General features: G+C 42.2%; 1 protein-coding gene across 2 annotated transcripts; it reads right to left on the bottom strand.

The window, feature by feature from the left end:
- Nucleotides 1–125: 125 nt before the first annotated feature.
- Nucleotides 126–27,483, bottom strand: KIN (Kin17 DNA and RNA binding protein). 2 transcript variants are annotated; one of them, XM_073652444.1, is made up of 13 exons: nucleotides 27,279–27,483; nucleotides 26,119–26,213; nucleotides 25,661–25,704; nucleotides 21,492–21,614; nucleotides 19,362–19,543; nucleotides 15,665–15,713; nucleotides 13,064–13,121; nucleotides 12,861–12,981; nucleotides 12,475–12,525; nucleotides 10,491–10,559; nucleotides 10,231–10,330; nucleotides 8,636–8,736; nucleotides 126–406 (listed from the first exon to the last, which is right to left on the bottom strand). In XM_073652444.1, exons 1-13 carry the CDS (start codon nucleotides 27,390–27,392, stop codon nucleotides 344–346), a joined length of 1,170 nt encoding a protein of 389 aa, XP_073508545.1. In that variant the 5' UTR covers nucleotides 27,393–27,483; the 3' UTR covers nucleotides 126–343. The 2 variants fall into 2 exon arrangements, with proteins under 2 accessions (XP_073508545.1, XP_073508544.1); XM_073652443.1 differs by having other exon boundaries at nucleotides 12,861–12,984; nucleotides 27,279–27,481.

Here is a 27,483-nt window from a genome sequence, read left to right as displayed (position 1 = left end):
CACAGTGATGCATTTTAGCTAGGAAGTATCCATACTTTCAAGGTCGGGAAGGAGTTAAAAACTCCAGCCAAAGTAATGAAATACAACATAGTTGGGTAAAATGAAACACGTACATAATATAGCTCTTGTAAAAATAATTTTATTTATGGATATTCCAACATCAAAAAAGTTTTCCCAATTGTGAAGAATATTCCACGAGATAAAGACACAGAAACCAGTAAATAGGAAGACTAAAGCTGCAGCTAGCAGACCATCCTCCTGGGCACATTCTCTATACACATGTACAATCTATGAAAACCCTGACACAGTAGAGTTTTGTACTTTTCTGACAGCATCACATAAATCACGCCACCTTGGAAAAATCCTCATATGGGAGGCTGTCCACCTTTCGGCCTTTGAGTGGGCCCTGTAATAGAAAATGTCAAAAATCCTCTGAATAACATCAACAGTCTTCATCTAACAAGATTTTATAAGAAGACAGGATAGCAGACAGCACAATCTTTACATTACTCATACAGTCCTACTGAGACCTTGCCAGCAAATTATATATTTATTGCAAAATAGTATCACACAGGCATTTTGGGAATCTACTTTGTGCAAATAATTAGATTTTCCATCAGAGATCCTTTAATTTAGGTTGAGTCTGCTGTGGTGAAAGATTCCCAGGTCTGCGACTAAAAAGCTGTTTGATTATTTTCATATAATTTTCATGTTTTTTTTTGTGTTTTGATAATGAAAAAAAATCCTAAACGTCAGGACTTGCCACAAACCTATGGGTTCTTCTGCAAACTCTGGTGGGAATCATCGGCAGGCAGCTAATTTTCTTTCTCCATTAACATCAATAGGAACGTCGTGATTGGCTGGTGGCAGTCAGGTGGTTAGCGACATAATGAAAGGTCCTTATTAGGGTTGAGCGAGTATGTTCTATCCGAGTATGCTCGGGCCGAGCTCCGAGTATTTATAGCTGCTCGGTGATTAGGTTAAATCGCTGCCGTGTGCATGATTTGCAACTGTTTGTCAGACTAATTATATGTGAGGAATGTGTAAGAAATAGACATTCCTCACATGTAATAAAACTGTCAAACATTTGCAAATCATGCACACGGGAGGGATTCAACCTTATCACCGAGCAGCTGTAAATACTCGGAGCTTGGCCCGAGCATACTCGGCGAAAGAGTTAATAGAACATACTCGCTCAACACTAGTCCTTATGTTTTCAAGAAACTTGCATTGGAATTTAATTCATCAACCGTGTTTCCCCAAATTAGCGTTATGGCTTTGCGGAAGTATTAATTCGCCTGACCGTTTGTTTCATTTGTGGTGAATATACAGTGTTGAATCAACAGCTGAATATTACAGACTTTGTGAAAAAAGTATACTTCGGACTAAAACTTGGAGATCAAGACAAAGTTTGGGCGCCTCATAAAGTATGCAAACGGTGTGTTGAGGACCTCCGAAATTGGTTCAAGAGTAAGAAAAAAAGCTTTCCGTAATGTGATTCCTATGGTATGGCGAGAGCAAAAGAACCATAGTGACGACTGTTACTTTTGTTCATGCAATGTGAAAGGGTATAATTCCAAATGGAAGCATTCCATTTCATACCCCAATCTTCACTCAGCAATTCGTCCCATACCCCATGGCACAGATATACCAGTACCCAAGGCCCCTGCTACCTTGGAAGAGATACCTAGCTCCGATGAAGGTGGGATCATACCTGAACCAGATGACGAATCAAGTTCTGACTTTGAAGAGAATAACAGACCAAATTTTTTTTCCCCAGGAAGAGATGAAGGATTTAGTAAGAGACTTGAATATTCCCACATATGTCACTGAGTTACTCGGATCAAGGCTTAAAAGCAGGAATTTATTGTTACCAGGAGTGTTTTTTTCATGGATCAGACATCGTGAAAAGAAGTTCGTTCCTTACTTTGCCCAGGAAGACAAGTCGGTTTATTGCATCGATGTCGAAGGTTTGATGGGTCAATTTAAAATCTTATAGATTCTTCAAAAAGAAGTCTCAAAGCAGTTTTACTCTACAACAGCGGTTTTTATGATTGCATCCCTATAGGTCATTCTGTACACTTGAAGGAAACCTACGAGAACTTAGAATTGGTTCTTCGTAAACTTAAATATGAAGACCACGGTTGGCAAGTGTGTGGGGATTTGAAGGTCTTATGCATGCAGCTCTGGCAACAAGCTGGGTATACCAAATACCCTTGTTTTCTGTGTTTGTGGGACAGTTGAGACTGACAAAATCACTTGACTAAGAACAGTTGGCAGCCGAGGGTGCTCACAGTCAGTGAAAAAAAATGTCCTCCGAGAAACTTTCGTACCCCCCTATAAAGTTCTTCTACCACATCTCCACATAAAATTGGTCTTTATGAAGTAATTTGTAAAATCACTTCCAAGAGATGGGGAATGCTTCAAATACTTGGTCACCAAGTTTCCAAGCCTCTCGGAGGCAAGATTGAAGGAACGGGTGTTTGTTGGACCAGACATTAGAATGCTTATAGCTGATAAAATAGTTTGTCAATACCATGACAGATCCTCAAAAAGAAGGGTGGATTGCATTTAATGAGGTCGTAGAGAAATTTTTAGGCAATAAAAAAGACCCCGACTACAAAAAGATCGTCGGACGAAAGCTGAAAACATTTCAAGCTTTAGGTTGCCTGATGAGTTTGAAAGTGCATTTCCTCCATTCCCACCTTAAATACTTTCCTGAAAATTTGGGAGCTGTGAGTGAAGAGCAAGATGAACGATTCCACCAGGACATTAAACAGATGGAAAGAAGATACCAGGGAAAATGGAGCATTACCATGATGGCAGACTAATGTTGGATGCTTCAGAGAAACATTCCAGATGCTACTCACAAGCATAAATGTACCAAGAGGAGCCTCACAGGGAAAAAAAAACAAAAAAAACAACGATTTTAGTGAGTGTTACTGAGCTCATTTCAGTTCAAAAATGATTTTCATAAAAAATTTTATAAGTCTATTTTCATTTATTTTGTGTTATTTCCTTATTTAATATAGTTACCTAAATTGTCAGGAAACGTGATGTCCTATGACAAAACTGAGGTCATTTTCGGATTCAGCACACCAAAAAACAAAATTTTACGTGGACTAACCAAAACAGCTCTTGAAATTTTATTTTTTGCAGACCTGTGTTATCTGTTAGTAATCGTGATGAGCGAGTATGTTTTTTAATCCTTTCGCCGAGTATGCTGGGGCGAGCACAGAGTATTTATAGCGTGCTCGGTGATCTGTTTGAATCACTCCCGGTGTGCATGATTTGCGACTTTTTGACAGCTTTGATACATGTGAGGAATGTCTGCTTCTTACACATTCCTCACATGTATTAAAGCTGTCAAACCGTCACAAATCATGGGCACGGGAGTGATTCAAACATATCACAAAGCACGCTATAAATACTCGGTGCTCGCCCAAGCATACTAGGCGAAAAGGTTAACAAAACATACTCGCTCATCACTAGTTAGTAACCTACCATCTATCTTCAATAGATGGTAGAAAAACAGACATGAAGGCAGGGCTGTTGAGTCTGACCATTTTGGTGGAGTCGAAGTTGGTATAAAATGGACCGACTCCTAAAATACACTGCTCAAAAAAATAAAGGGAACACTCAAATAACACATCCTAGATCTGAATGAATGAAATATTCTCATTGAATACTTTGTTCTGTACAAAGTTGAATGTGCTGACAACAAAATCACACAAAAATCATCAATGGAAATCAAATTTATTAACCAATGGAGGTCTGGATTTGGAGTCACCCCCAAAATTAAAGTGGAAAAACACACTACAGGCTGATCCAACTTTGATGTAATGTCCTTAAAACAAGTCAAAATGAGGCTCAGTATTGTGTGTGGCCTCCACGTGCCTGTATGACCTCCCTACAATGCCTGGGCATGCTCCTGATGAGGTTGCGGATGGTCTACGGTGGGATCTCCTCCCAGACCTGGACTAAAGCATCCGCCAACTCCTGGACAGTCTGTGGTGCAACGTGACGTTGGTGGATGGAGCGAGACATGATGTCCCAGATTGCTCAATCGTATTCAGTCTGGGGAACGGGCGGGCCAGTCCGTAGCTTCAATGCCTTCATCTTGCTGGAACTGCTGACACACTCCAGCCACATGAGGTCTGGCATTGTCCTGCATTAGGAGGAACCCAGGGCCAACCGCACCAGCATATGGTCTCACAAGGGGTCTGAGGATCTCATCTCGGTACCTAATGGCAGTCAAGCTACCTCAGGCGAGCACATGGAGAGCTGTGCGGCCCTCCATGTGCTCGCCAGAGGTAGCCTGACTGCCATTAGGTACCGAGATGAGATCCTCAGACCCCTTGTGAGACCATATGCTGGTGCGGTTGGCCCTGGGTTCCTCCTAATGCAGGACAATGCCAGACCTCATGTGGCTGGAGTGTGTCAGCAGTTCCAGCAAGATGAAGGCATTGAAGCTACGGACTGGCCCGCCCGTTCCCCAGACTGAATACGATTGAGCAATCTGGGACATCATGTCTCGCTCCATCCACCAACGTCACGTTGCACCACAGACTGTCCAGGAGTTGGCAGATGCTTTAGTCCAGGTCTGGGAGGAGATTCCACAGGAGACCATCCGCAACCTGATCAGGAGCATGCCCAGGCGTTGTAGGGAGGTCATACAGGCACGTGGAGGCCCCACACAATACTGAGACTCATTTTGGCTTGTTTTAAGGACATTACATCAAAGCTGTATCAGCCCGTAGTGTGTTTTTCCACTTTAATTTTGGGGGTAACTCCAAATCCAGGCCTCCATTGGTTAATAAATTTGATTTCCATTGATGATTTTTGTGTGATTTTGTTGTCAGCACATTCAACTTTGTACAGAACAAAGTATTCAGTGAGAATATTTCATTCATTCAGATCTAGGATGTGTTATTTGAGTGTTCCCTTTATTTTTTTGAGCAGTGTATATAAAATAAAATAGGCACAGTAGTTCAATACAGAATGTGCTGTAAATTTTTTCATAAGAATTTGGGAAAGTTATGAAATGTCTGTTCTGTTCCTGATCTAAGGATTCAAGCTTTTACTTGAGATAAATCTGTGCTGCACTTTATGTACAGGCTCAGTAGTGAGGCAGGGCTGTGGAGAAGGAAATCAGGAAAATTGAGGAGTCGGTGGTTTGGTTCACAGACTCCACAGCCCTGCATGAAGGGAGAGTCAAGACACCCTAATACAGATAAGATGGTTGGTCAGAAGAAATGAGTGATTGGAGGGAATCAAATTTGCCTTCATTTTTTAAGCTATTTGATTAAGCTGCCATTTTGCTGGATTATGGAGTGCCGGGAAAAAGTAAAAAATAAATAATTTTATTCTTAACCCTCCTTGGTCCTCCCATACCGGTCCCATCAGGAGTCCTCCAACCAGCTTTTTCTTCCATCTTCACTTCTGGACAGGACTCCCGTTCACTAGGCCAGCTGCACGCTACCATGACATATCTAGCGCCTAGTAAATGGAAGACCCAGCCAGAAAGAAAAAAACAGAAGTAAGAACAAAAAAGAGAAAATGGAAAAAAAATACTTTTTTTTCACGAACGACTGCTTCCTAATGCAAATCCACCCTGAATTGAGCGAATCTGCTCGAATCAAATTTCGGGAGATTCGCTCAACGCCATTAGTGTTGATGAAATCGCCACGTTCGGCCAGTATTCATCTCAATTTTAAAGGATACCATCAGATCTAAACAGAATTGTGTTCGACAACATTAGGCTGCATTCAGATAGAAGAAAATCCTTTACATAATCTTCTAGCCCTATACAATCACAAAACTTTAAGTTTTAGATGCCAATGCCCAGTGTGTACCCGGCCATGAAAGAAATTGGCCTCTTCAGGCACTTTATTCAAGGGCAGATCTGATTGATCTAGAGCAGGGATGTCAAACTCAAATACATAGAGGGCCAAAATAAAAACAAAGCCGCGGGCCAATTAGTGTACCGTATAAGGGGCCCCCACATAGTCCTCCACACCGTATAAGGGGGCCCCACATAGTCCTCCACACCGTATAAGGGGGCCCCACATAGTCCTCCACACCGTATAAGGGGGCCCCACATAGTCCTCCACACCGTATAAGGGGGCCCCACATAGTCCTCCACACCGTATAAGGGGGCCCCACATAGTCCTCCACACCGTATAAGGGGGCCCCACATAGTCCTCCACACCGTATAAGGGGGCCCCACATAGTCCTCCACACCGTATAAGGGGGCCCCACATAGTCCTCCACACCGTATAAGGGGGCCCCACATAGTCCTCCACACCGTATAAGGGGGCCCCACACAGTCCTCCACACCGTATAAGGGGCCCCACACACTCCTCCACACCGTATAAGGGGGCCCCACACAGTCCTCCACACCGTATAAGGGGGCCCCACACAGTCCTCCACACCGTATAAGGGGGCCCCACACAGTCCTCCACACCGTATAAGGGGGCCCCACATAGTCCTCCACACCGTATAAGGGGGCCCCACATAGTCCTCCACACCGTATAAGGGGGCCCCACATAGTCCTCCACACCGTATAAGGGGGCCCCACATAGTCCTCCACACCGTATAAGGGGGCCCCACATAGTCCTCCACACCGTATAAGGGGGCCCCACATAGTCCTCCACACCGTATAAGGGGGCCCCACATAGTCCTCCACACCGTATAAGGGGGCCCCACATAGTCCTCCACACCGTATAAGGGGGCCCCACATAGTCCTCCACACCGTATAAGGGGGCCCCACATAGTCCTCCACACCGTATAAGGGGGCCCCACATAGTCCTCCACACCGTATAAGGGGGCCCCACATAGTCCTCCACACCGTATAAGGGGGCCCCACATAGTCCTCCACACCGTATAAGGGGGCCCCACACAGTCCTCCACACCGTATAAGGGGCCCCACATACTCCTCCACACCGTATAATGGGCCCCACATACTCCTCCACACCGTATAATGGGCCCCACATACTCCTCCACACCGTATAAGGGGGTCCCACATACTCCTCCACACCGTATAGGGGGCCCCACACAGTCCTCCACACCGTATAAGGGGCCCCACACAGTCCTCCACATTGTATAAGGGGCCCCACATAGTCCTCCACACCGTATAAGGGGGCCCCACATAGTCCTCCACACCGTATAGGGGGCCCCACACAGTCCTCCACACCGTATAAGGGGCCCCACACAGTCCTCCACATTGTATAAGGGGCCCCACATAGTCCTCCACACCGTATAAGGGGCCCCACATAGTCCTCCACACCGTATAAGGGGCCCCACAGTCCTCCATACAGTATAATGGGCCCCACATAGGGGTGGTGGTTCTGGTGTCGCAGGCCAAATAAAACCATCTTGCGGGCCACAGTCTGACGTGTGTTCAATAGGAACTAATCTAGATTTAACCTCTGAGCAGGTTTTTAACTGACTGACAAAATGGATTTTTTTTTGCAGAATTTTCTCTCAATGTTTCTGTGATAATGAGTTCCATTTTTAATAGCACCACTATTTTAGGGTAAATATACATTTATGGATTCATTTTTATTCATTTTTTGGAGAGGGGTTGGTGTAAAACTAATTCTGCCAAAGTTTTCTTTTCACGTTATTTATTATATAAATAAGATGTGTTTTTTTCCATAGGTGTGACCCGCGTAGTTTTTAGGGGGGGATTTTTGTGCAAGAAAAGAAAGATTTTTATTTTTTATTTTGCGTCGCAACATGGCATAACCATTGTATTTTTCATACAAAGTGACTTCTGCCATTTGTCGTTCAATATAGCCGTAGTCTAAATTGATTTTTTTTAATCTTTTTTATTGTAATGGTTTTCAACTTTATAATTTTATTTCACAATCTACTGTAGGAGGCTTGAAGCGGAGATCTCTGGATCATATTATTAACGTTTTGGAATACATGTTGCTCCAAGCATTATGTCCTTTTAGTGATACACAGAGGAATAGCCTTTATAGGCCTTTTTTATGGCAGACCTGAGGGTGGGAGCCTGAGGCCCCTGTCTGCCATGGCAACCCATTAGCAATCAGCGATTGTGCATAGTAGGCTGACAGAAGGAGTCCTCTCCCCCAGTCAAACACCTTAAAGATGGCTAGACGCATTAGGTGGCTGTTGGCAGACAGCTACTTTGGCCATTTTGACAGTTTCTCCCACACACAGTAGTGCTTATTTGACCGAGCGCTCATGTATTCTCTATGAAAAAGCCACGGATATATAAGCCACCCGCAGAAATGTCTAAGGAAGAAGGAAGCATTCGGCAGTCAAAAAAATCGGACATGACTGATCAATAAGTTGGTCGGCGCCCCCATACATATTACAGTGTTGCTGATATCAATGGGATCGGCTGACATTAGTCTAATGTAAATGGGGGGCCTTAAACCACAGCATCTTAACAGAAATGGTCAGGAATAGAGTTTCGATGATCCAAACAGTCAAAGTAGGTTCCCAGAGGTTAATTACATAGCTGCCTGTATGAACATCAGGGTGTTTGGTCATAGCATATTGATTAAAACCCTGCTATTAGAACGCAATAGCAAGTTCAACTGTGTGGACGGAGTTGATCATAGATACATTTACAAGTTCAGTAACATTCATGCACACTTACCGAGTCAATGACTATTGTAGCAGAAAAGCTTTTTTCATTAATACTTTCCAGGATGCCAAAGTTTCCTTTGTATCCCCCATTTAGGATTAGAACTTGCTTCCCTGGTACATGAAGACAAGAAACAATAATTATATTACCATTAATCTAAGCTATGTTAGAAACCTTCACAATGACAAGGTTGCCTGTCGGCTCCTAATTTCCTTGTTTCACCATCCCTGCATGTAAATTGTGCAACTTTTATTTTAACCCTTTACTGGCCCAGGGCGTATTAGTACACCCCAGGCCATCACCCCCGGTTCAGTGAGGGCTCAGGCGCTGAGCCCGCACTGAACTGGACACATGTCAGCTGATTATTACAGCTGACATGTGCCCGCAACAGCCACGGGTGGAATCGCGATCCACCCGCGGCTATTAACATGTTAAATGCCGCGGTCAGAGATTTAACATCACCGCGCCGGAAGCGCGGCATTAGCTTCGCCCGTCGGTGACCCCGTCACGTGATCATGACAACCCTGGGTCTGCAGCAGACCCCAGTGGTTGTCATGTACTGATCGCTATGAGTGCCACCTAGTGGTGGCGCTCATAGCACAGGAGCATTTCTGCTACATCGAGGTGATCTGCTGATCACCTCAATGTAGCAGAGACGATCAGACAGTTGCTGCTTCTAGTCTCCTATAGAGACTATTGAAGCAAGCAAAAAAAAAATGTTTTTAAAAATATAAAAAAAAAAATTAAAAAAAATATAAAAAGTTTAAAATCACCCCTCTTTTGCCCCATTCAAAATAAAATAAAAAATAAACCCCACATACACATATTTGGTATTGCCGCGTTCAGAATAGCCCGATCAATATAAAAAAAAGAATTAATCCGATCGGTAAAAAGGGTAATGAGAAAAAAAAATTCCAAACGCCAGAATTACGTTTTTTTTGGTCGCTGCAACATTGCAATAAAATGCAAGAACGGGCGATCAAAACATCATATCTACCCCAAAATGGTATCAATAAAAACGTCACCCTGGCGCGCAAAAAATAAGCCCTCACCCGGTCCCAGATCCCAAAAAATGGAGAAGCTACGAGTCTCGGAAAATGGCTTTTTTTTTTTTTTTAAGCAAACTTGGGATTTTTTTTTCACCACTTAAATAAAAAAGAACCTATACATGTTTGGTGTCTACGAACTCGTAATGACCTGGAGAATAATAATGGCCAGTCAGTTTTAGCATCCAGTGAACGTGGAAAGAAAAAAAAAATCAACTGTGGAATTGCATTTTTTTTGCAATTTCACCGCACATGGATTTTTTTTCCCATTTTCCAGTACATGATATGGTAAAACTAGTAATGGCATTTAAAAGTACAACTCTTCCCACAAAAAATAAGCCCTCACACGGCCATATTGACCAAAAAATAAAAACGCTATGGCTGTGGGAACAAGGGGAGCAAAAAACGAAAATGCAAAAACGGAAAATCCCAAGGTCGCGAAGGGGTTAATGAATTAGTAATTTTTCTTCAGGAGGATCTCCATATTCTGATTAAAAAAAGGCCAACTAAGCCGGGGCATATACTTCCAGAAGGGACATCAGCGAGGTAGACCATTCCCACCTGGAACAGGGATGACCGTTTCTAGATGTGTCTGATCCAGCTTCAATTTGTCTCCTGAATCATTAAGCTTCACTATTGCCGTGTACCTATCAATCACCTCCTAAAGAAGAAATAAAGGCATGTATATATGTGGACATGTCAAGTTCCCTAGAGGCAAACAAGAACCATTTATGACTGTGTGCAGTGCCATAAGATTACAATAGGAGACACATGCAGGAGAGGCCCAACCTAACCAATCACACCGGAAACAACCGCCTTACCTTCACTACAGCTTTTTTCTTGTAATATTTCTCCCCCAACCTCTTGGTAACAATTTTGACAACAATTTCCTAAAAAGTAAATTAAAAGAAAAAAGTAAATAAAAGAAGAAGTACAATAGCCTTACAGACCATGTTAAAGACAGTAAAATCCCTCTTCAGTTTAAACAGACTGTGCGGACCCCCACTGCCACCATTGCTGCTCTGGGTGTTTTATTGTCTGCAGTGCTGATGTCACACTGATAGCACCGGAGCCAATAACTAAGCTCAGCGGCCCTGCCCGAATTAACGACAAGCCGCTGAGATTGGCTACAGTGCTGTTGACATGATGTCAGCATTGCAAACAATAAGAGACACCAGGATCAGGGACAGAGACTCTGAACAGGACCAGGGGAGAATGAGTAAAGCACAGTTTAAACGTTTTTTTTGTTTTTTTTTAACCAACTGTAGCTGAAAAGACAAGAGTTTTCCAGAAGCAGGAAACACCTTTAACATTGAATCTTAGTATGACATATGTGCAATCAAAGGGAACATTTAAAGGGCACTTTACATAGAACTAAGCACACAAACATCAACTAATATACTGCAGAACCTGTAAGCATTCATCAAACATATCAATGAACACTCTACATCAGTCAGAATAACAAGCTGTACATAACACATACACTACAAGAGCAATATATCCCTTTTGCTGTCATAGGAAGATAACACTTGACATTCACAAATCAACCAAGTTAGAAAAAAATATATATATCATATCATATTATACCACTATATCTAAACATTTTCTGGAAGTAGACACCTTATACATTATATTAATGCCACTCATCACTTTAAATGCAATTCTGTACTAAAGTGTGACGCACTGTTCAAATTTCATAAAATAGCATGTTTGTGTCTGAGCCAAGGAGATGCTTAGCTCAATATATCCTACTAAAAGAACAGTTCGTTATATGCAGTATTTTATGTCATGTCTAAGTCTCATCATATCTTGACATATTTACCAGAATTCAACAGATCAAAAATCTAAGATGTTAATAAACAGCACTACGATGACAAAGGTATGTGACAGAGAGCATATCCCCTCTTATTGGTAAGTAGGGTGATAATGTGAGAAAAAGTTCCTGAATATTTGCCCTCCCCTTTCTCCTCACCCACTTCCTGTAATCACTTGCTGCCTTCTTCCTTTCCTTAAAGGGAATTTATCAGCAAATTTTTGCTACCTCATCAGAGCAGCATGATGTAGGCAAAGAGACCTGAATCCAATGATGTATCACTTAGTTCACTGGGTGCAGCCGTTCTCACACAATAAGAGCTTTTAGATTTAGCAATGAAGCAGAGCTGATAAAGCTAGCCACGCCCACACCAGGCTCTGTATATACAATGTCCATAACAGTGAGCTGCCTATAACAGGAGGGAGCATGTGCTGTTGTGTCACAGCAATGATAAGCTCCTGGTGCTAAAACAATCGTTGCAAACAAAGAAAACCAGAGCTTGATGAGAGAGTCATCACTGAAATCTGTGTTTTAACCCCTACCTCATGCTGTCTTCAGATTACATAGCAGAAACCTGCCGACAGACTCCCTTTAAACAAAGCATGAAACCAAGTTATAAAACTTCCAGCCCTGCTTCTTAACGTCAAAAGAGCTATCGTATGTATTGTACCTACAGTTTTGAGCCAGGTATCATTTGAAAGCTAAGATTCTGAGTTTTAGATAGTACCTCCAGTTTCACAAGGCAGGACCCAGGACTTGGATTTAAATCACCGTTTCTAAATAATACAAGAATTTAAATAAAGGATTTTACAAGTCCTGCACCGTAAGCATTCTTCGTTTAAACTGTGAAACCGGACATACAATTTATAAATATCAAATGTAAGCTTTAGTCTTTAGATTCGAGTAACAGCAAGAGTTCAAAGTTGTATCAAAATCACCTCGACATTGTAAAGATCATACATGAATTACATGAGACTGAATGAGCTGCTTACCGGCTGCAACCAGAAGTCTGTGCGCTCAGTTTTCTTTTTCTTCTCTTCCATCTATATATACACATACATATATATTAGTGAAAAAGACCAGGAGAGACGGTCAACCCACCCCTATATGTAACATGTCATATTACGCCAATAGTCATGTCCTTTCATATGCCAAAAGAGATGGAGCTGGATGAGGCCAGTGATTGCCCCCAGCCTGATGCATTCAGTACCAGATAAATGGTCCAAATGCTGAACACGACTCCAGCAGGGATCGCAGTGATCATGCAGACGCTACAAAGAGCCAAGTGGGAGCCAACTTTCCTTAATCGTTTATAATGAAAGATCCCATGCAGGTTTCCCTGCATTGTCAGGAAGGTAATACACCAAGTAATACTTACCTCAATGATTTCATCAAGAGCAGACTTCTTTTTCTTCTCTTTGGCTTGGCTCGAAGTTGGATCTTTCCTTTTTACAGGTCCAGTCACCGTAGCGGATTTCAGTGCATTGGTTGCTAGTGAGCTACTGCAGGAAGAATCATATTGCTCGATATCAAGCCCCAGATGACATGCGTCTGGCTAAAAAGTCAGAAGAAAAATCTCACCTGGTCTTTGAAGACGACTGTCCTGATGTACTTGCTCCTTTGCCCAAATTGAACACCACTTGAGGAGTAAAAACAAAAATGAAACACTGAGCCTTTGGCCTAACATACAATACAGAGGGAAAGAGTTACAATATCAGTCTAAGGTTTTGTTCTGCGTAGTAAAAAAAAAAACGTCAGGGGTCAAAATTGGATTTCCAGGTCAGGATTTACATAATTTGTAGAGTTCTTAATGTGCATCAAGTGGGAAGACGAAGACGACAAAAGGAGAAGAAGAGCCAAAACCAAACAAAAGAACCAAACACAAAGCATATAGCCCACCTGGCCTGCAAAACACTCCTAAAAAGAAGAGGTAATGGCAAACGCTATATGTGATACCAAAATTAAAGAGACTGGCTGGTCAGACAGCCACATGGAATATATCACTGGGGTTAAATAGCTAAATTTACACCAAACACCCCTTCTCTTATAGAACCAGGGATGTTGGGTGTTAATGGCCTTAAAGGCATTAATGGTGGTATCCAAGGCAATGTTAGTCACACTGCTGCTTAAAGGGAACCTGCCACATTGAGAATGGGATCTGATCTGCAGACAGGATGTCATACAGCAGGAGGAGCTGATCAAATTAATATACAACTTTAGCTGGAAAAGTTTCAGTAAAACTTGTATTTAATTCATTGTAATCCCAGGTGTTTATATAGGAGTCCGGTAGGTGGTCCTATTCAGAGACTTACAGAGTTCCCTGTATGACAGTGTATGCAGAGACAGCTGTCAGTCACTAGTAGCACCGCCCATCGGACTCACAATGAATAAAATAAAAGTTATACTGAATTTTTCCACAAACCTATATATCATCCTGCTCGGCTTCTTCTCTATAGCCAGATGTCTACAGATCGGATTGTATGTACAACGTGCCGGGTTCCCTTTAAGTCTGACTAGAGTCTATAGTAAGACATCGGCACAGTCTAGTGCAGAGATCAGTGAAAGCAACGCCCAGCAAGCCCAGTCACCAGACAAACTGTGGTTGTGTGGGAATGCTGGGAGTTGTAGTTTCACAAAGCCGGATTTCTGAAGGTGGCGGAGCTCCAGTCTAGTGAATAGAGATGTCAGGCACAGCTGGAGGCATCATTCACCAGCATTTACCTGCTTACTCCATTATAAAGCTGAGAGACAGCAGAGAAGCCAAGAGAGAGAGGTTAGGGGATTTTTTTGGGTTGTTTTTTAAATGCCACCAATAATTTTTATACTGTATGGAAAGGCCAGAAGGAATGAAGTTTCTGGATATCATAATACACACAGAGGGAATAGGAAACATACACAACACCATTGTATATTAAATGGAGGGGACTTAAAGGGAATCTGTCAGTAGGATCAACCCTCCTAAGCTGTCTATATGGGCATGTGGTCATCAGAAGGTGAATAAAATGATACCTTGATATCTGTAATCTGATGTCTTATTCCAGAGAAATCCATGCTTTTCTTATATGTAAACATGCAGTTATTATAAATGAATGGAGCAGTTACCAGTGTGATGTGTAATGGCCGCGCTCTGCAGAACTGTGTGTGATTAGAAGGGCTCGTTCACACTGGCATATAACACGGCAGAGTGCTGTTCCATGTTTCGTCGGATAGCACTCGGCCCAATCTTATACTATTGGGCAGTGCATATCTTTGATTATTTTCTCATGCCGTTTAGAATGAGAGAACAATCACAGCATGCTGCAAATGGCTCTGTTATTCGGACCACACATACCCATACAAGTCTATGGCTGTGTGTGAAACATCGGACTGCACTCAGATTTCATCCGAGTGCAGTCTGATGTATGTTCACCGAGAATGGGGAAGATGGAGAAATTAAGTTCTCCATGCCTGTGCAGTTATTCTCTCATGCGAGAGAATCAGATCACACTAAGGTGACACTGATCAAACTCTGACAAAGTATGAGCAGAGTGTCATTAGCATAATCTGTCCGATTCTCTATGAGAGAATATACGGATGTGTGAGCGAGCCCTAACTGACACATCTGCAGGTTCCTCTCAGCTTCAGCTCACAGACAGACAGGGTTACAGCAGAGCTGTGAGAGCTGCAGCAAATGTGTAAGGTGGCAAAGTTGAGTTCTACTGTTCTGTCTTAGTTACATGTCTCACACTGGTAATGCTTCCGGTCTTGTAAAAATCTCCAGACGCAGATTTTCATGCAGATCAGTGTCCGGCCCATAGTCCTAAATAGCTCATTTATATATAAGAATGTGGATTTCTCTGGAATAAGACATCAGATTACAGATATAAAGGTATCACTTTATTCAGCTTCCTATGACCACAAGCCCATATAGATGGCTTAGTAGGGTTGATCGTACTGACAGATTCCCTTTAAGTGTGTAATTATGATCCACTTTCCTCAAGACAAGGTGCAGCCGCATCCAGTCACAAACTGAATGGAGAAGTCTCAGCATAAGAGCACGGCTCTCACAACATACATACAAGAGGAAGAGAGCCCTTTGCTCCTGTGGTTATGGCATAAATGAGAAGTCTCTGAATTTGTCTGAGATTATTTTGATCACTTAGAAAAAAAAAGAAGCCAAGATCAAAAGTAATGGGTACATACCTTTCTCTTCCTCATTTTCTCTGTTTAATTCTGTGTAGACAGGGGTCTCCTGTAAATGTAAAGATTTAAATTTACAGCATGCCAGAAACCAAGCTCTTCACTATGTGCTGCTGCTCTGGACTATAATGAGGACTATATATATCAGATGTAGCACTAATAACATTTTATCACAAGGGTTCTACTTGGGTTGAAAGGATGTCAACAACTTGTGTCAAGCATAATTTAAATCATTATGTAACCCCAAATATCCTAATTACTGCCCCATATTTCACGATATTTCAGGACTAAAAATGTTTTTATAAATAGCTGCTGCCAATGGGGCAAATAAAATCATGGGATGCATTAAAACCGGCATTGATGCTCATAATGAGAACATAGTTTTGCTTCTATACAAGTCACTAGTGCGGTCACACTTAGAATACTGTGTACGATTTTGCTTTACGGTCTATAGAAAGGACATAGCTGAACTTACAGCGGGTGCAGAGAATAGCGACCAAGGTTATTAACCCTTCACGATATATGTTCACGTCATGACGCTGACTTTGATGCGGGCTCTGTCGCTGAGCCTGCATCTTTCTACACACGATGACTGATTAAATCAATCAGTCATCATGTGCCTTTAACAGCCACGGGTGGAGTGGTGCTCCGCCTGTGGCTCTTAACCAGTTAAATCCTGCTGTCAATCACTGACAGCAGGATTTAACAGGCACCAGCGAGTCATTCATTCCATTCATCAGTGCCCCTGTCGTGACAGCCGTGGTTCTGCTGATGACCCCCATGCCTACCATTGCAATCCTCCTGTGAACGCCGGCTTGTGGCCGGTGTTAAGAGATCGTGATTATGTATAGCAGAGGCGATCAGACTATCTCAGTTTCAAGTCTCCTAAGGGGACAATTGAACAAAAGTAACAAAAAAAAAAAAAGTTTGAATTACCCCCCTTTTGCCCCATTGAAAATAAAACAATTGAAAAAAAACACAAAAACAAACATTCGGTATCGTCGCGTTTGTAAATGTCCAATCTATCAAAATATAAAATAAATTAATCAGATCTACCCCACAATGGTGTCAGTAAAAATGTCAGCTCAGGGAGCAAAAAATGAGCCATCACACAGCCCCAGATCCCAAAAAATTAAAACGTTACGGGTCTCGGAAAATGGGGGCAAAAGCTAAATTTTTTTTCAAGCAAATTTCTACATTTTTTTCACCATTTAAAAAAAACAAAAAAAAAAAAACTAAACACTTTTCGTATCTGCGTACTTGTACTGGCCTGGAGAATCATATTGCAGGGTCAGTTTTACCATATAGTGAATATAGTAAATAAAAAACCCAAAAAACAATTGTGGAATTGCACTTCTTTTTGCAGTTTCACCACATTTGGAATTTTTTCCCCGTTTTCCAGTACACTATATGGTAAAATCAATGGTGCCATTCAAAACTACAACTCGTCTCGCAAAAAACAAGCCTTCATATGGCCATATTGATGGAAATGTTAGAATGTTAAATACTAAAAGTTATGGCTCATGGAAGAAGGGAAGGAAAAAACTAATGTAAAATGGCCTGGAGGTAAAGGGATTAAGGGAATGGGTGAACTGCAGGACCAAGATAGGTTATCAAACTTGGGGTTATGTAGTTTGGAAAAACGAAGGCTTAGGAAAAATCTTATTACTGTGTACAAGTATATGAGGGGACAGAACAGAGATCTTTCTAATGATTTTTTGTCATCCAGGCCTGCTACGAGGAAAAGGGGGCATCCTCTACAACTAGAGGAAAAAAGGTAGGCACTACTGATGTGCGAGCATGCTCGTTTAACCCTTTACCGAGAATGCTCGGGTGCTTACTAAGTATCTTCGGCGTGCTCGTATATTATGCTCCAGTCCCTGCGTCTGCATGATTTGGGGTGTACGCTGTGCAGTGGTTTGACGATGTACAGTGACATACCTGTGTATTTAGAGACACTGTTTGCTATTGATTCCATTCCCTCTCATCTTTCTTACACCCTATGGACTGTTGTTTCCAGCACGGACGTAATTGGGGATAAGGGCTATGCACACATCTGTGAGGTATTTTTCTGAGCATACATACATTCATTTATATAGCTAGTCCTTTATTAAGAGGTTACATTTAAATCCTTACCAGTGTGTGGTGCATTAACCTGTCCCCGCTTCTCTCTGTGTCTGGTGACACGAGTCCGGACTCATATAATGCATATATTACCCTTTTCATCATTCACTTATGTATTATGGAGTAGTGGAGTGAGATCTAGGCACTTTGGTATAAAATAGATTACTATATATAATTTGCCTGTTTCCTGTGCTATCAAAATGTAGAGTATGCATTATTATTTACTAATGTAGTACAAGTCACGTGCTGCGCATGTACTTCTCCTTTGTATGTTGTACCATTGTTTCTATATTTAATAGAGGTATTTTATTCATCCTTAGCCACTATTCAATTGTTTTCTATTGATTTAGGGACCGTATGTTCGGTTGTTCTCTTTTCTCATGTACCCTTACCGAATGGTCTGCCATTCTATGGTCCTTGTGCTGACTTCCATAATTTGGATTTCATGCCGGAGACTGGATTCCAATACACTTTCATACCTGTATAGTTATCCAGTGGTTTTATCATCTGATGTGCGAGCATGCTCGTTTAACCCTTTACCGAGTATGCTCGGGTGCTTACCAAGTATCTTCGGCGTGCTCGTATATTATGTTCCAGTCCCTGCGTCTGCATGATTTACAGCTGTAAGACAGCCTGAACACATGTGAGGATTCCCTAACAAACAGGCAATCCCTGCATGTGTTCAGGCTGCCTTACAGCAGTAAATAATGTAGACGCAGGGACTCGAACATAATATATGAACACGCCGAAGAACCTCAGTAAGCACCCGAGCATGCTCACTCATCACTAGTAGGCACAGATTCTCTACTGTAAGAGCAGTGAGACTATGGAAATCTCTGCCACATGATGTGGTAATGGGCGATTCACTAAAAAAAAGTTCAAGGAGGCCTGTATGCCTTTCTAGAAAAATATAACATTACAGGTTATGGGCATTCTGTGATGGACATTAATCCAGGGAACTAACCTGATTGTCGTGTGTGGAGTCAGGAAGGCATTTTTCCCTAATATGGAGCCATTAGCATCTGCCTCATAGGGTTTTAGCTCTTCGTCTAGATCAACATCTTAGAATTTTTACATGGACTTGTGTCATTTTTTTGAGCCTTGTCAAAACATGCCATTTTCTTGTGTCACTGGTCATTAGGAATTACACAGACTCCATTCAATACAATGGTTTGCTTGTGTAATGTAGGACGGGAATCACTGCTCTTCACCCCAACTAAAATATGAGGATCCTGGACAAAGATCAACCATTAACTCAGAAATCCCTAATAGCTTAATAAATGGGATAACCCCTCGGGACAGGCATTTCTAGCATAGCATACCCACAGGATATGCCTTAAATGACTTAAGGATGAAGGTCTGGTCAATCCTTGATCCCCACAGCTAAAGCTGAGCTATATCAGTTAATGGAGAGAGCCACATGTGCTGTGCCGTCTCTCCTGTCACTGCTCCAGTCTGAAGGGAGGATCAGGCGACTTGTGGATAAATGTTTGACCAGAGACAACCCCATTACGATTCTGACTACAATCATGAGTACTCTCTGAGCTACATGTAGAGGTTCTGGGGGTAAACATACCTCCTCTTTTTCATTCTTGCCCCTTTTAACTTGCTCTTCGATAAATTTAGCCGTCCTCTCCTCATCATCAAGATCTTGTTTTTTCTTTTTCTCTAGCTCTTGCTGCCTCTTGATGGTTTCTGGATCCCGGTCTATGTACTGAATGTACCAACCCTTTGGCGTTTCATCAACTTTACATAAACCTAGGAAGACATGAAAGGCAGCAAGGAAGATTAGACAGACCTAGCAAAACCTAGCTATAAGTTTAAGGAGGGGAGGTTACACAAAGCAAGATAATCTGGCCACAACTGATTATAAAGTGATGGCATATTGCTAGAATGGGTGATTGTGTTATGATCGGCATCATTTCTAAGTTTTCCCTGCACAGTGCTGCTTCCAGCTACTTGCTTGTGTGAGGAACAAACATTAGTCATATACTCCATAAATCATATTAGCGTTTATTATCAGGGTAGGTCTTATTTTCAGGGAAACACCGGGAAATAGATATGCGCACAATCACACACACGGCTTACATTGTCATGTAGCTCATTGTATCGTAAACCAATCTGTACCTTTATTTATAAAATCTGCTGTTCCATAACCCAAAAAAATCCATGTTTTAATACATATGAAAATAAGGATGAAGTGCTTTTGGCATGTTCAGAGCACTTCCCAATTTTCTGCTTTCACGGGTTTGTTCCCCATCTAGAACCAACTTCTTCCGTTTGATTGACAGCTCATTGACTTGTCTACAAAACCAAGTGAGCCGTCAGTCGGGCAGAAGAGGGTCCTAGCTAGTGAGGCTGAGGCGGATCAAGCAAAGACCACTTCATTCTCATTTGCACACAAATTACAACGTGGATTTTATTTTTGTGGAACAGCAGATTTTATACATGAAGAGATCCCGAAAACGTTACTAGTCTTGGAAAATGGCGACACAAGCAAAATTTTTATTTTTGTGTTTTATAAAATTTCCCCCAAAATTTTTCACCACTTTACTGGAAAACCCCCAAGAAAACTATACATGTTTGATATCTGCATAATCGCACTGAACTGGAGAATTTTAGTGCCAGGTCAGTTTCACCATATAATGAACATGATAAATAAATTTTAAAAAATTGTGGAATTGCACTTTTTTTTGCAATTTGAATGCACTTGGAAATCTTTTTCCTGCTTTCCAGTGCAACACATGATAAAATGAATGGTGTACAACTTGTTCCGCAAAAAAACAAGCCCTCATATGGTTATGTGGACAGAAAAGTAAAAAAGTTATGGCTCTTGGAAGAAGGTAGGACATCACCCATTTACCTCTTTAGTACTTGCTTAATGGTTAATGTATGGGAGAGCATTTACATGTCAGCATACCCAAGAGTAATAGCACACTATGTGAACATACGCCTCAGGTCAGATGTACCCCTGTGTCCCGCACAGTTTGGAGGTGCTTTATCATTTTTATATTTGTATGTGTAATCAAAATTAATAACATTTTGTCATTCTTAAGTTTGCTGAATCAGTTTGGTCTCTAATCATATTTTAGATTTTATGCAGACCGAACTATATGATATTAATAATCTTGGAAGAAGGGGTAGGAAAAAAAACAACAGAAATTGGTTGCAGCATGAAGGGAACCAGACAGGTGATTGATACTGCCAGAACCATGAGCAGCATGAATCAGATTATTGCCGCTAGGTATATGCTGAAGGACTGAAATCAATAGGCTGTTCGTATAATGGCTTCATTTATTAAAAAATAAATAAATGAGAGTTCAGGTATATTTTGTGAGAAACACTCCCATCTATATATTTTTATTAAATGTGCATATGCATGTAGTATGAGTGTATTCTCCCCTGCAGACTGTCCGGTCACGCTGCGCTCTGCGTGACCCTGAAGCATCAGAACACGGCTCCATAGGCTTACATTGTAACAGAGACTTCTGCCTCACACAGAGAATAGAGTGATCCGCATAGTCTGATATTCTATATCACATGCATATACACACACATTTAATCATAAAAACATAGTTGGGATTGCTTCTTTAATATCTATTGTAGATTTAAACAAATGTCATTTTCTAAAGTAGAAGTGATAATGAGACTCGTTAGGACTGATGGAAAAAAAAAAAAAAAGAAAAAGTCACAGTAAAGGACTTACCTTCTCTACCCAGCCACTTTGTAAAGTCTGTTAGTGTCTCCCACTGTGTTGCGTTCATGTGGACGTGTTCTCGATGGCTGATGTACTCATTGTACACAATGTTATTATGCACCCGCTTTGTTCCTTTAAAATTAAAAAAAATAATAATAATATGTTCTTAATATATCGGTATAGTGCAATGTAAAAGTCCAGCTCAGTTACCAAACGTGCATGGAACAAAGCAATGGATTCAACAAACTAATATTCCTAGACATTTCATGTTTTTACTTTACTACATTCCTGTCTGCCATTGCACCTTTTCCAGCTCTTGCTATTTCCAGTATAGTAGGAGTAAAACCTCTGTTGAGTGCCACCAATGGTATGCTCTAGATTTAGCTACTTCCAGACCGCTCATCGACTTTAGACATCCAGGCGGTCCACATACTACTCCGAAGTGACATTCTAAAATGTGACTGCAAAGTAAGTAGAGGCATGAGATTGTGCAGCTGCTGGAGCTGGTTATCAGATGCAGATGTACTCCCCACAGAGGTGGCAGAGAGGGTTTATCACTAGCTCTGCCTTCCTTACCCTTGTTTACACAGCATTGAACAAGCGCCGTGCATACAGATTAGAAAGCACAGATAGTTCTTCCTCCTCTGAACCCAGCGATCATGTCATCACTATGTGGCAAGTAAGGGTTGGGGGTTCTTTGGTCCTAGCAGACTCATATCAGGACTAGTGTCCAAGCAGGATACATCAGTATAGCTACCTGTGTGATTTTACATCATTAGCTGATTATAACAAAGCTCAACTCCCCTCAATCCTTCACAAAGGTAGTGCCCCCATATACAGCATCTCTCCTTTCAGTGCTTTAATATACAGCCCATCCTGCAGCACGTTTGTCCTCTCAGCCCCCTATATACAGCATCTCTCTCCTTTCAGTCCTTTAATATACAGCCCATCCTGCAGCATGTTTCTCCTCTCAGCCCCCGTATACAGCATCTCTCTCCTTTCAGTCCTTTAATATAAAGCCTATCCTGCAGCACGTTTCTCCTCTCAGTCCCCGTATACAGCATCAGTCCTTTAATATACAGCCCATCCTGCAGCACGTTTCTCCTCTCAGCCCCTGTATACAGAATCTCTCCTTTCAGTGCTTTAATATACAGCCCATCCTGCAGCACGTTTCTCCTTTCAGCCCCCGTATACAGCATCTCTCCTTTCAGTCCTTTAATATACAGCCCATCCTGCAGCACGTTTGTCCTCTCAGCCCCCTATATACAGCATCTCTCTCCTTTCAGTCCTTTAATATACAGCCCATCCTGCAGCATGTTTCTCCTCTCAGCCCCCGTATACAGCATCTCTCTCCTTTCAGTCCTTTAATATAAAGCCTATCCTGCAGCACGTTTCTCCTCTCAGTCCCCGTATACAGCATCAGTCCTTTAATATACAGCCCATCCTGCAGCACGTTTCTCCTCTCAGCCCCTGTATACAGAATCTCTCCTTTCAGTGCTTTAATATACAGCCCATCCTGCAGCACGTTTCTCCTTTCAGCCCCCGTATACAGCATCTCTCCTTTCAGTCCTTTAATATACAGCCCATCCTGCAGCACGTTTCTCCTCTCAGCCCCCGTATACAGCATCACTCTCCTTTCAGCCCTTTAATATACAGCCTATCCTGCAGCACGTTTCTCCTCTCAGCCCCCTGTATACAGCCAATCCTGCAGTATCTCTCTCTCCTTTCAGACCATATATACAGCCCATGTTACAGTATATCTGGCAGTTGAGAGAGAGATTGCATTGTGCATTATCCACCATGAGCTGGAACTACTAAAGAACGGTTCCAATAGCAACTGAAAGGCAAACGGAGCCTGAAGGGTTCAAATGTGCAAAATTGGGCAGATTTAAAAAATGGGTTATATTGGCACAAATTAATAAATGTGTATATTTTAAAACCAAATTGTGATTTTGGAAATACCCCTTTAAAGAGACACTCCCAATATATATTTTTTTACTCGCTAAATGTGTGCAATGTAGTGCAAGTGTGTTAAAATACTTACCTATCGCTGGCTTTTCCGGTTTGAAGCACCGCTCTGGTTCTCTTCTCTCTCACGTGACTGATGTTCAGACTCGCTGGCTTATACTGGGGAACGTGTGTGAGCCGGAAGTCGATTTTACAATCCAAGTCTATGGAGATTCAGAACAATTCTCCATAGATTTGCATTGTAATTGTGACTTCTGGCTCACACATAAACCGCAGTGTGATCAGGTAAGTCAGGTGGAAAGTCACAAGTGAGAAAAGGATCACTGCAGCGCTGGAAACCAGGGAAGATGGTGATCGGTAAGTATATTAAACCGCATGCACATTTACACAGGTTCTGCTAATATAAAGAAATCTAAATTTTGGATGCAAAGCAGCCAAAAATACCACCGAGAAGGAACATATATCAAAAATATACTTTTATTGAATTCATATAAAAAAAAGGTTGTCTGAATACACAGTGTATCAACAATAGCAGAGATGATACCAAAGAGGATATGACAAGTAATAACAGGTTATATGGCCCACACAATAATAGTATGTCTGACAAGATCTTACCCAAAAGGTATATATCACACTCATACAAACATAAGGCTCTCTGTACCGTCATATGTGTCGAGATATATTACAGTGTTATCATGTAAACCAATACCACCATCATCCAAGCCTAAATGTACTGCCATATGGAATGGTATACCACCATATTGTTAAAAGTATGAGTATAATATGCTATTAGACCTTACCCATATTCGTACTCAATAGTGCAGACCACCACAATAAGCCCCGACGCGCGTTTCGTACTTCCGACTTTCTCAAGGGCAGTGTATGTGTCTCATGCTGCCGCCCTGTTTAAGAGACACATACACTCCCCTTGAAAAATCCGGAAGTGCGAAACGAGCGTCGGGGCGTATGGTGGTGGTCCACACTATTGAGCATGAATATGGGTAAGGATAACAGCATATTGTACTTACTTTTTACAATATGGTGGTATACCATTCCATATGGGGGTACATTTAGGCTTGGATGATAGCTGTATCGGTTTTCATGATAAAGCGGTAATATATCTTGATACCTATGACGGTACAGAGCCTTATGTTTGTATGAGTGTGATATATACCTTTGGGTAAGATCTTGTCAGACATACTATTATTGTGTGGGCCATATAACCTGTTGTTACTTGTCATACCCTTTTTGGTATCATCTCTGCTGTTGTTGATACACTGTGTATTCAGACAACCTTTTTTTATATGAATTCCATAAAAGTATATTTTTTATAAATGTTCCTTCTCGGTGGTATTTTTGGCTGCTTTGCATCCAAAATTTAGGTTTAATATTGGCAATCCACAGCATTCTATTTTTCATTACTAATGGGGAGATTGTGATTGTTGTATATCGCCAGCCACTATGTACTATTAGCGATGAGAGAGTATGTTCGGTTAACCCTTTCTGCGAGTATGCTCAGGCGAGTACCTAGTATCTTCCATGTACTCGGTGATAAGTTTGAATCACTCCCGTGTGAATGATTTGCGACTGTATGACAGCTTTAATACATGTGAGGAATGCTTGTTTCTTTCGCATTCCTCATATGTATTAAAGCTGTCAAACAGTCGCAAATAATGGAAATGGGAGTGATTCAAACATAACACTGAGTACATGGAAGATACTAGGTACTCGCCTGAGCATACTCGCCGAAAGGGTTAACCGAACATATTCGCTCATCACTATGTACTATATATGCTTGTTGAATATTGTATTTAATATAAAAAAATATTGCAAGTGTTTCTTTAATATTAAAAATCACAAGTGTAAAGGTGGACCACTGTATACCAGACAAGAGAATGCCAATGTGCCACAGTCAAGAGTTTACAGAAAACTCATTTTAGGATCTATTGAGGAAATTTGGCATAAATAAATAATAATAATAAATATATGTAAAGTGCTGCAGAATATGATAGCACTATATAAGCAATGCATAATAAACATAACCCCTGAATGTGGTGAGGCATCAATATGTACTGGCAGGTGAGGTCCCATCAGAAAAATTGAGAACCCTGGTGATAGGATGTGGGCACATTAGTAATAAAACATCGGCGTACCTCCAGGCATATACCAAACAATGTGTAATTACAGATAAACGTGATAAAGTTTCTCACCAAAGCGTCGTCTTAAAAGTTCCAAAAATTCAGTGCGGAATTCACTTTAAAAAAAAAAAAAATTAAATAGTGATTTTGCAAATGCAGTAGATACTTACAGGCATGTGAATATAGTGATGGGAATATTACATTCACACATTGCTATAGATCCTAGACTTGGAAATATAAGTGTAATCTATACTACTGAGGAAAAGATGAAATGATAAGTCCTACAATGATCTAACTATACCCAGAATGGCACAGGCACAGCGCTGTGGAGACACAGGCACCCAACACTGGGGCGAGCACCCATCAGAAAATATAGGACATAGCATATATGTCAGAGACCCCTTTTAGCTTTGTTGGTATATACACAGTGCTACTGCCAGACCTTATACTTCTCTATAACAAGGAAACATAGCAGCTGATTTAGGAAGACGAGCCCTTTAAATACACCAATCTGTCTGGTAACTACTCACTCGGAGAAGTAGTCCATGAACTGCCGGGGGTTCTCGGACGCAAGCAGCAGCTGCCTCTGGTGGGACTCGGACATGCAGTGACACTTGAAGCCATTCTTGGGAGAAATAAAACAGAAATGTATTATTTTTAAATAATAATAAAGGCAGCTTCAGGTATGGAAAGAATATGGTAATAACAAAAATGCTACAATACAAAACATATCTAATTATGTCCTAAAGCATAAAGCTATGAGAATAGAGGGGTCCAGTAACGGTGACCCCATGATTCCCAAGCATATGAGAGGAGCATCTTCTGACCGATGTAACCAGTCAGGTCATGGTATTTCTTCCATATCACACATTCCCCTATCAGATAGGAGTGGGATTATTAAAAGGTGGAAGCGTTTAGGAACCCCGGCTGCTCAGCCATGAAGTGGGAGCAGGTAAAGTTACAGAGAGGGGGTCACAGTGCTGAGGCCCATGGTGTATAACCGTCACTAACGCTCTGTACTCAGTAACTGCAGACTCCAAACCTCATCTGGCAGCAACATCAGCACAAACCTGTGTCGGGAGCATCATGGCTTCTCATGGCCGAGCTGCTGTGTACAGGGGGACGCCCAGGACCGAACTACTGATGACCTGTACATATGGCATCAATAGGAGATGGGTGGGAGACAGGCTGCAGTACTCAGCAAAGGCCACTAGGCAATACACAGGGCTGCAGCGTGTCCTCCATACATCACTCATCTCCAGCCACTGCTGGACACAGATACTGGAGGAGATGCCAAGTCTCACCCATGTTATAATGACAGCGCCTTTCAGCCGGCCCACTGAGGACACGCGCCACCCAGCCCACGGCACCAGCAGCCGGCCCACTGGGGCCACCCGGCCCACGGCACCAGCAGCCGGCCCACTGGGGCCACCCGTCCCACGGCACCAGCAGCCCGTCCCACAGAACCAGCAGCCGGCCCACTGGGGCCACCCGGCCCACGGCACCAGCAGCCCGTCCCACAGAACCAGCAGCCGGCCCACTGGGGCCACCCGTCCCACAGAACCAGCCCACAGGGGGCACCCGTCCCACAGAACCAGCCCACAGGGGGCACCCATCCCACAGAACCAGCCCACAGGGGGCACCTGTCCCACAAGGACACCCGTCCTATAGTACTGGCAGCTGCCCTCACCTCGTCCCGGCACTGCTTCTGGCACATCTGACAGTACCATCGTAACTTCTGTAGCCCCTTTGATTTAATTCGGTTGGCGATCGCCTTCGGTGTCAGGAAATCCGCCTTGCCCATAGCGCTGAACGGATCCCGGCTCCTACTGGAACCAGAAAGAGAACTTCCGTACGATGCGATTCACTGGCGTAATCACGCGGAGGAATTCGTC

Source organism: Phyllobates terribilis, unplaced genomic scaffold, assembly GCF_046119375.1.
Source record: "Phyllobates terribilis strain yellow unplaced genomic scaffold, ASM4611937v1 Scaffold_11__3_contigs__length_659146591, whole genome shotgun sequence".
Lineage (NCBI taxonomy): Eukaryota > Metazoa > Chordata > Amphibia > Anura > Dendrobatidae > Phyllobates > Phyllobates terribilis.
This window is presented reverse-complemented; position numbering and strand designations above follow the sequence as displayed.

Bases quoted from the DNA above. Each gene is read 5' to 3' on its own strand.
- KIN (XM_073652443.1), bottom strand. From the start codon at position 27,392: ATGGGCAAGGCGGATTTCCTGACACCGAAGGCGATCGCCAACCGAATT. The intron at 26,214-27,278 runs GTGAGGGCAGCT...ATTTCTCCCAAG, and splicing joins AGAAGCAGTGCCGGGACGAG to AATGGCTTCAAGTGTCACTG. The intron at 13,122-15,664 runs GTATGTACCCAT...TTACTCCTCAAG, and splicing joins AGAAAATGAGGAAGAGAAAG to TGGTGTTCAATTTGGGCAAA.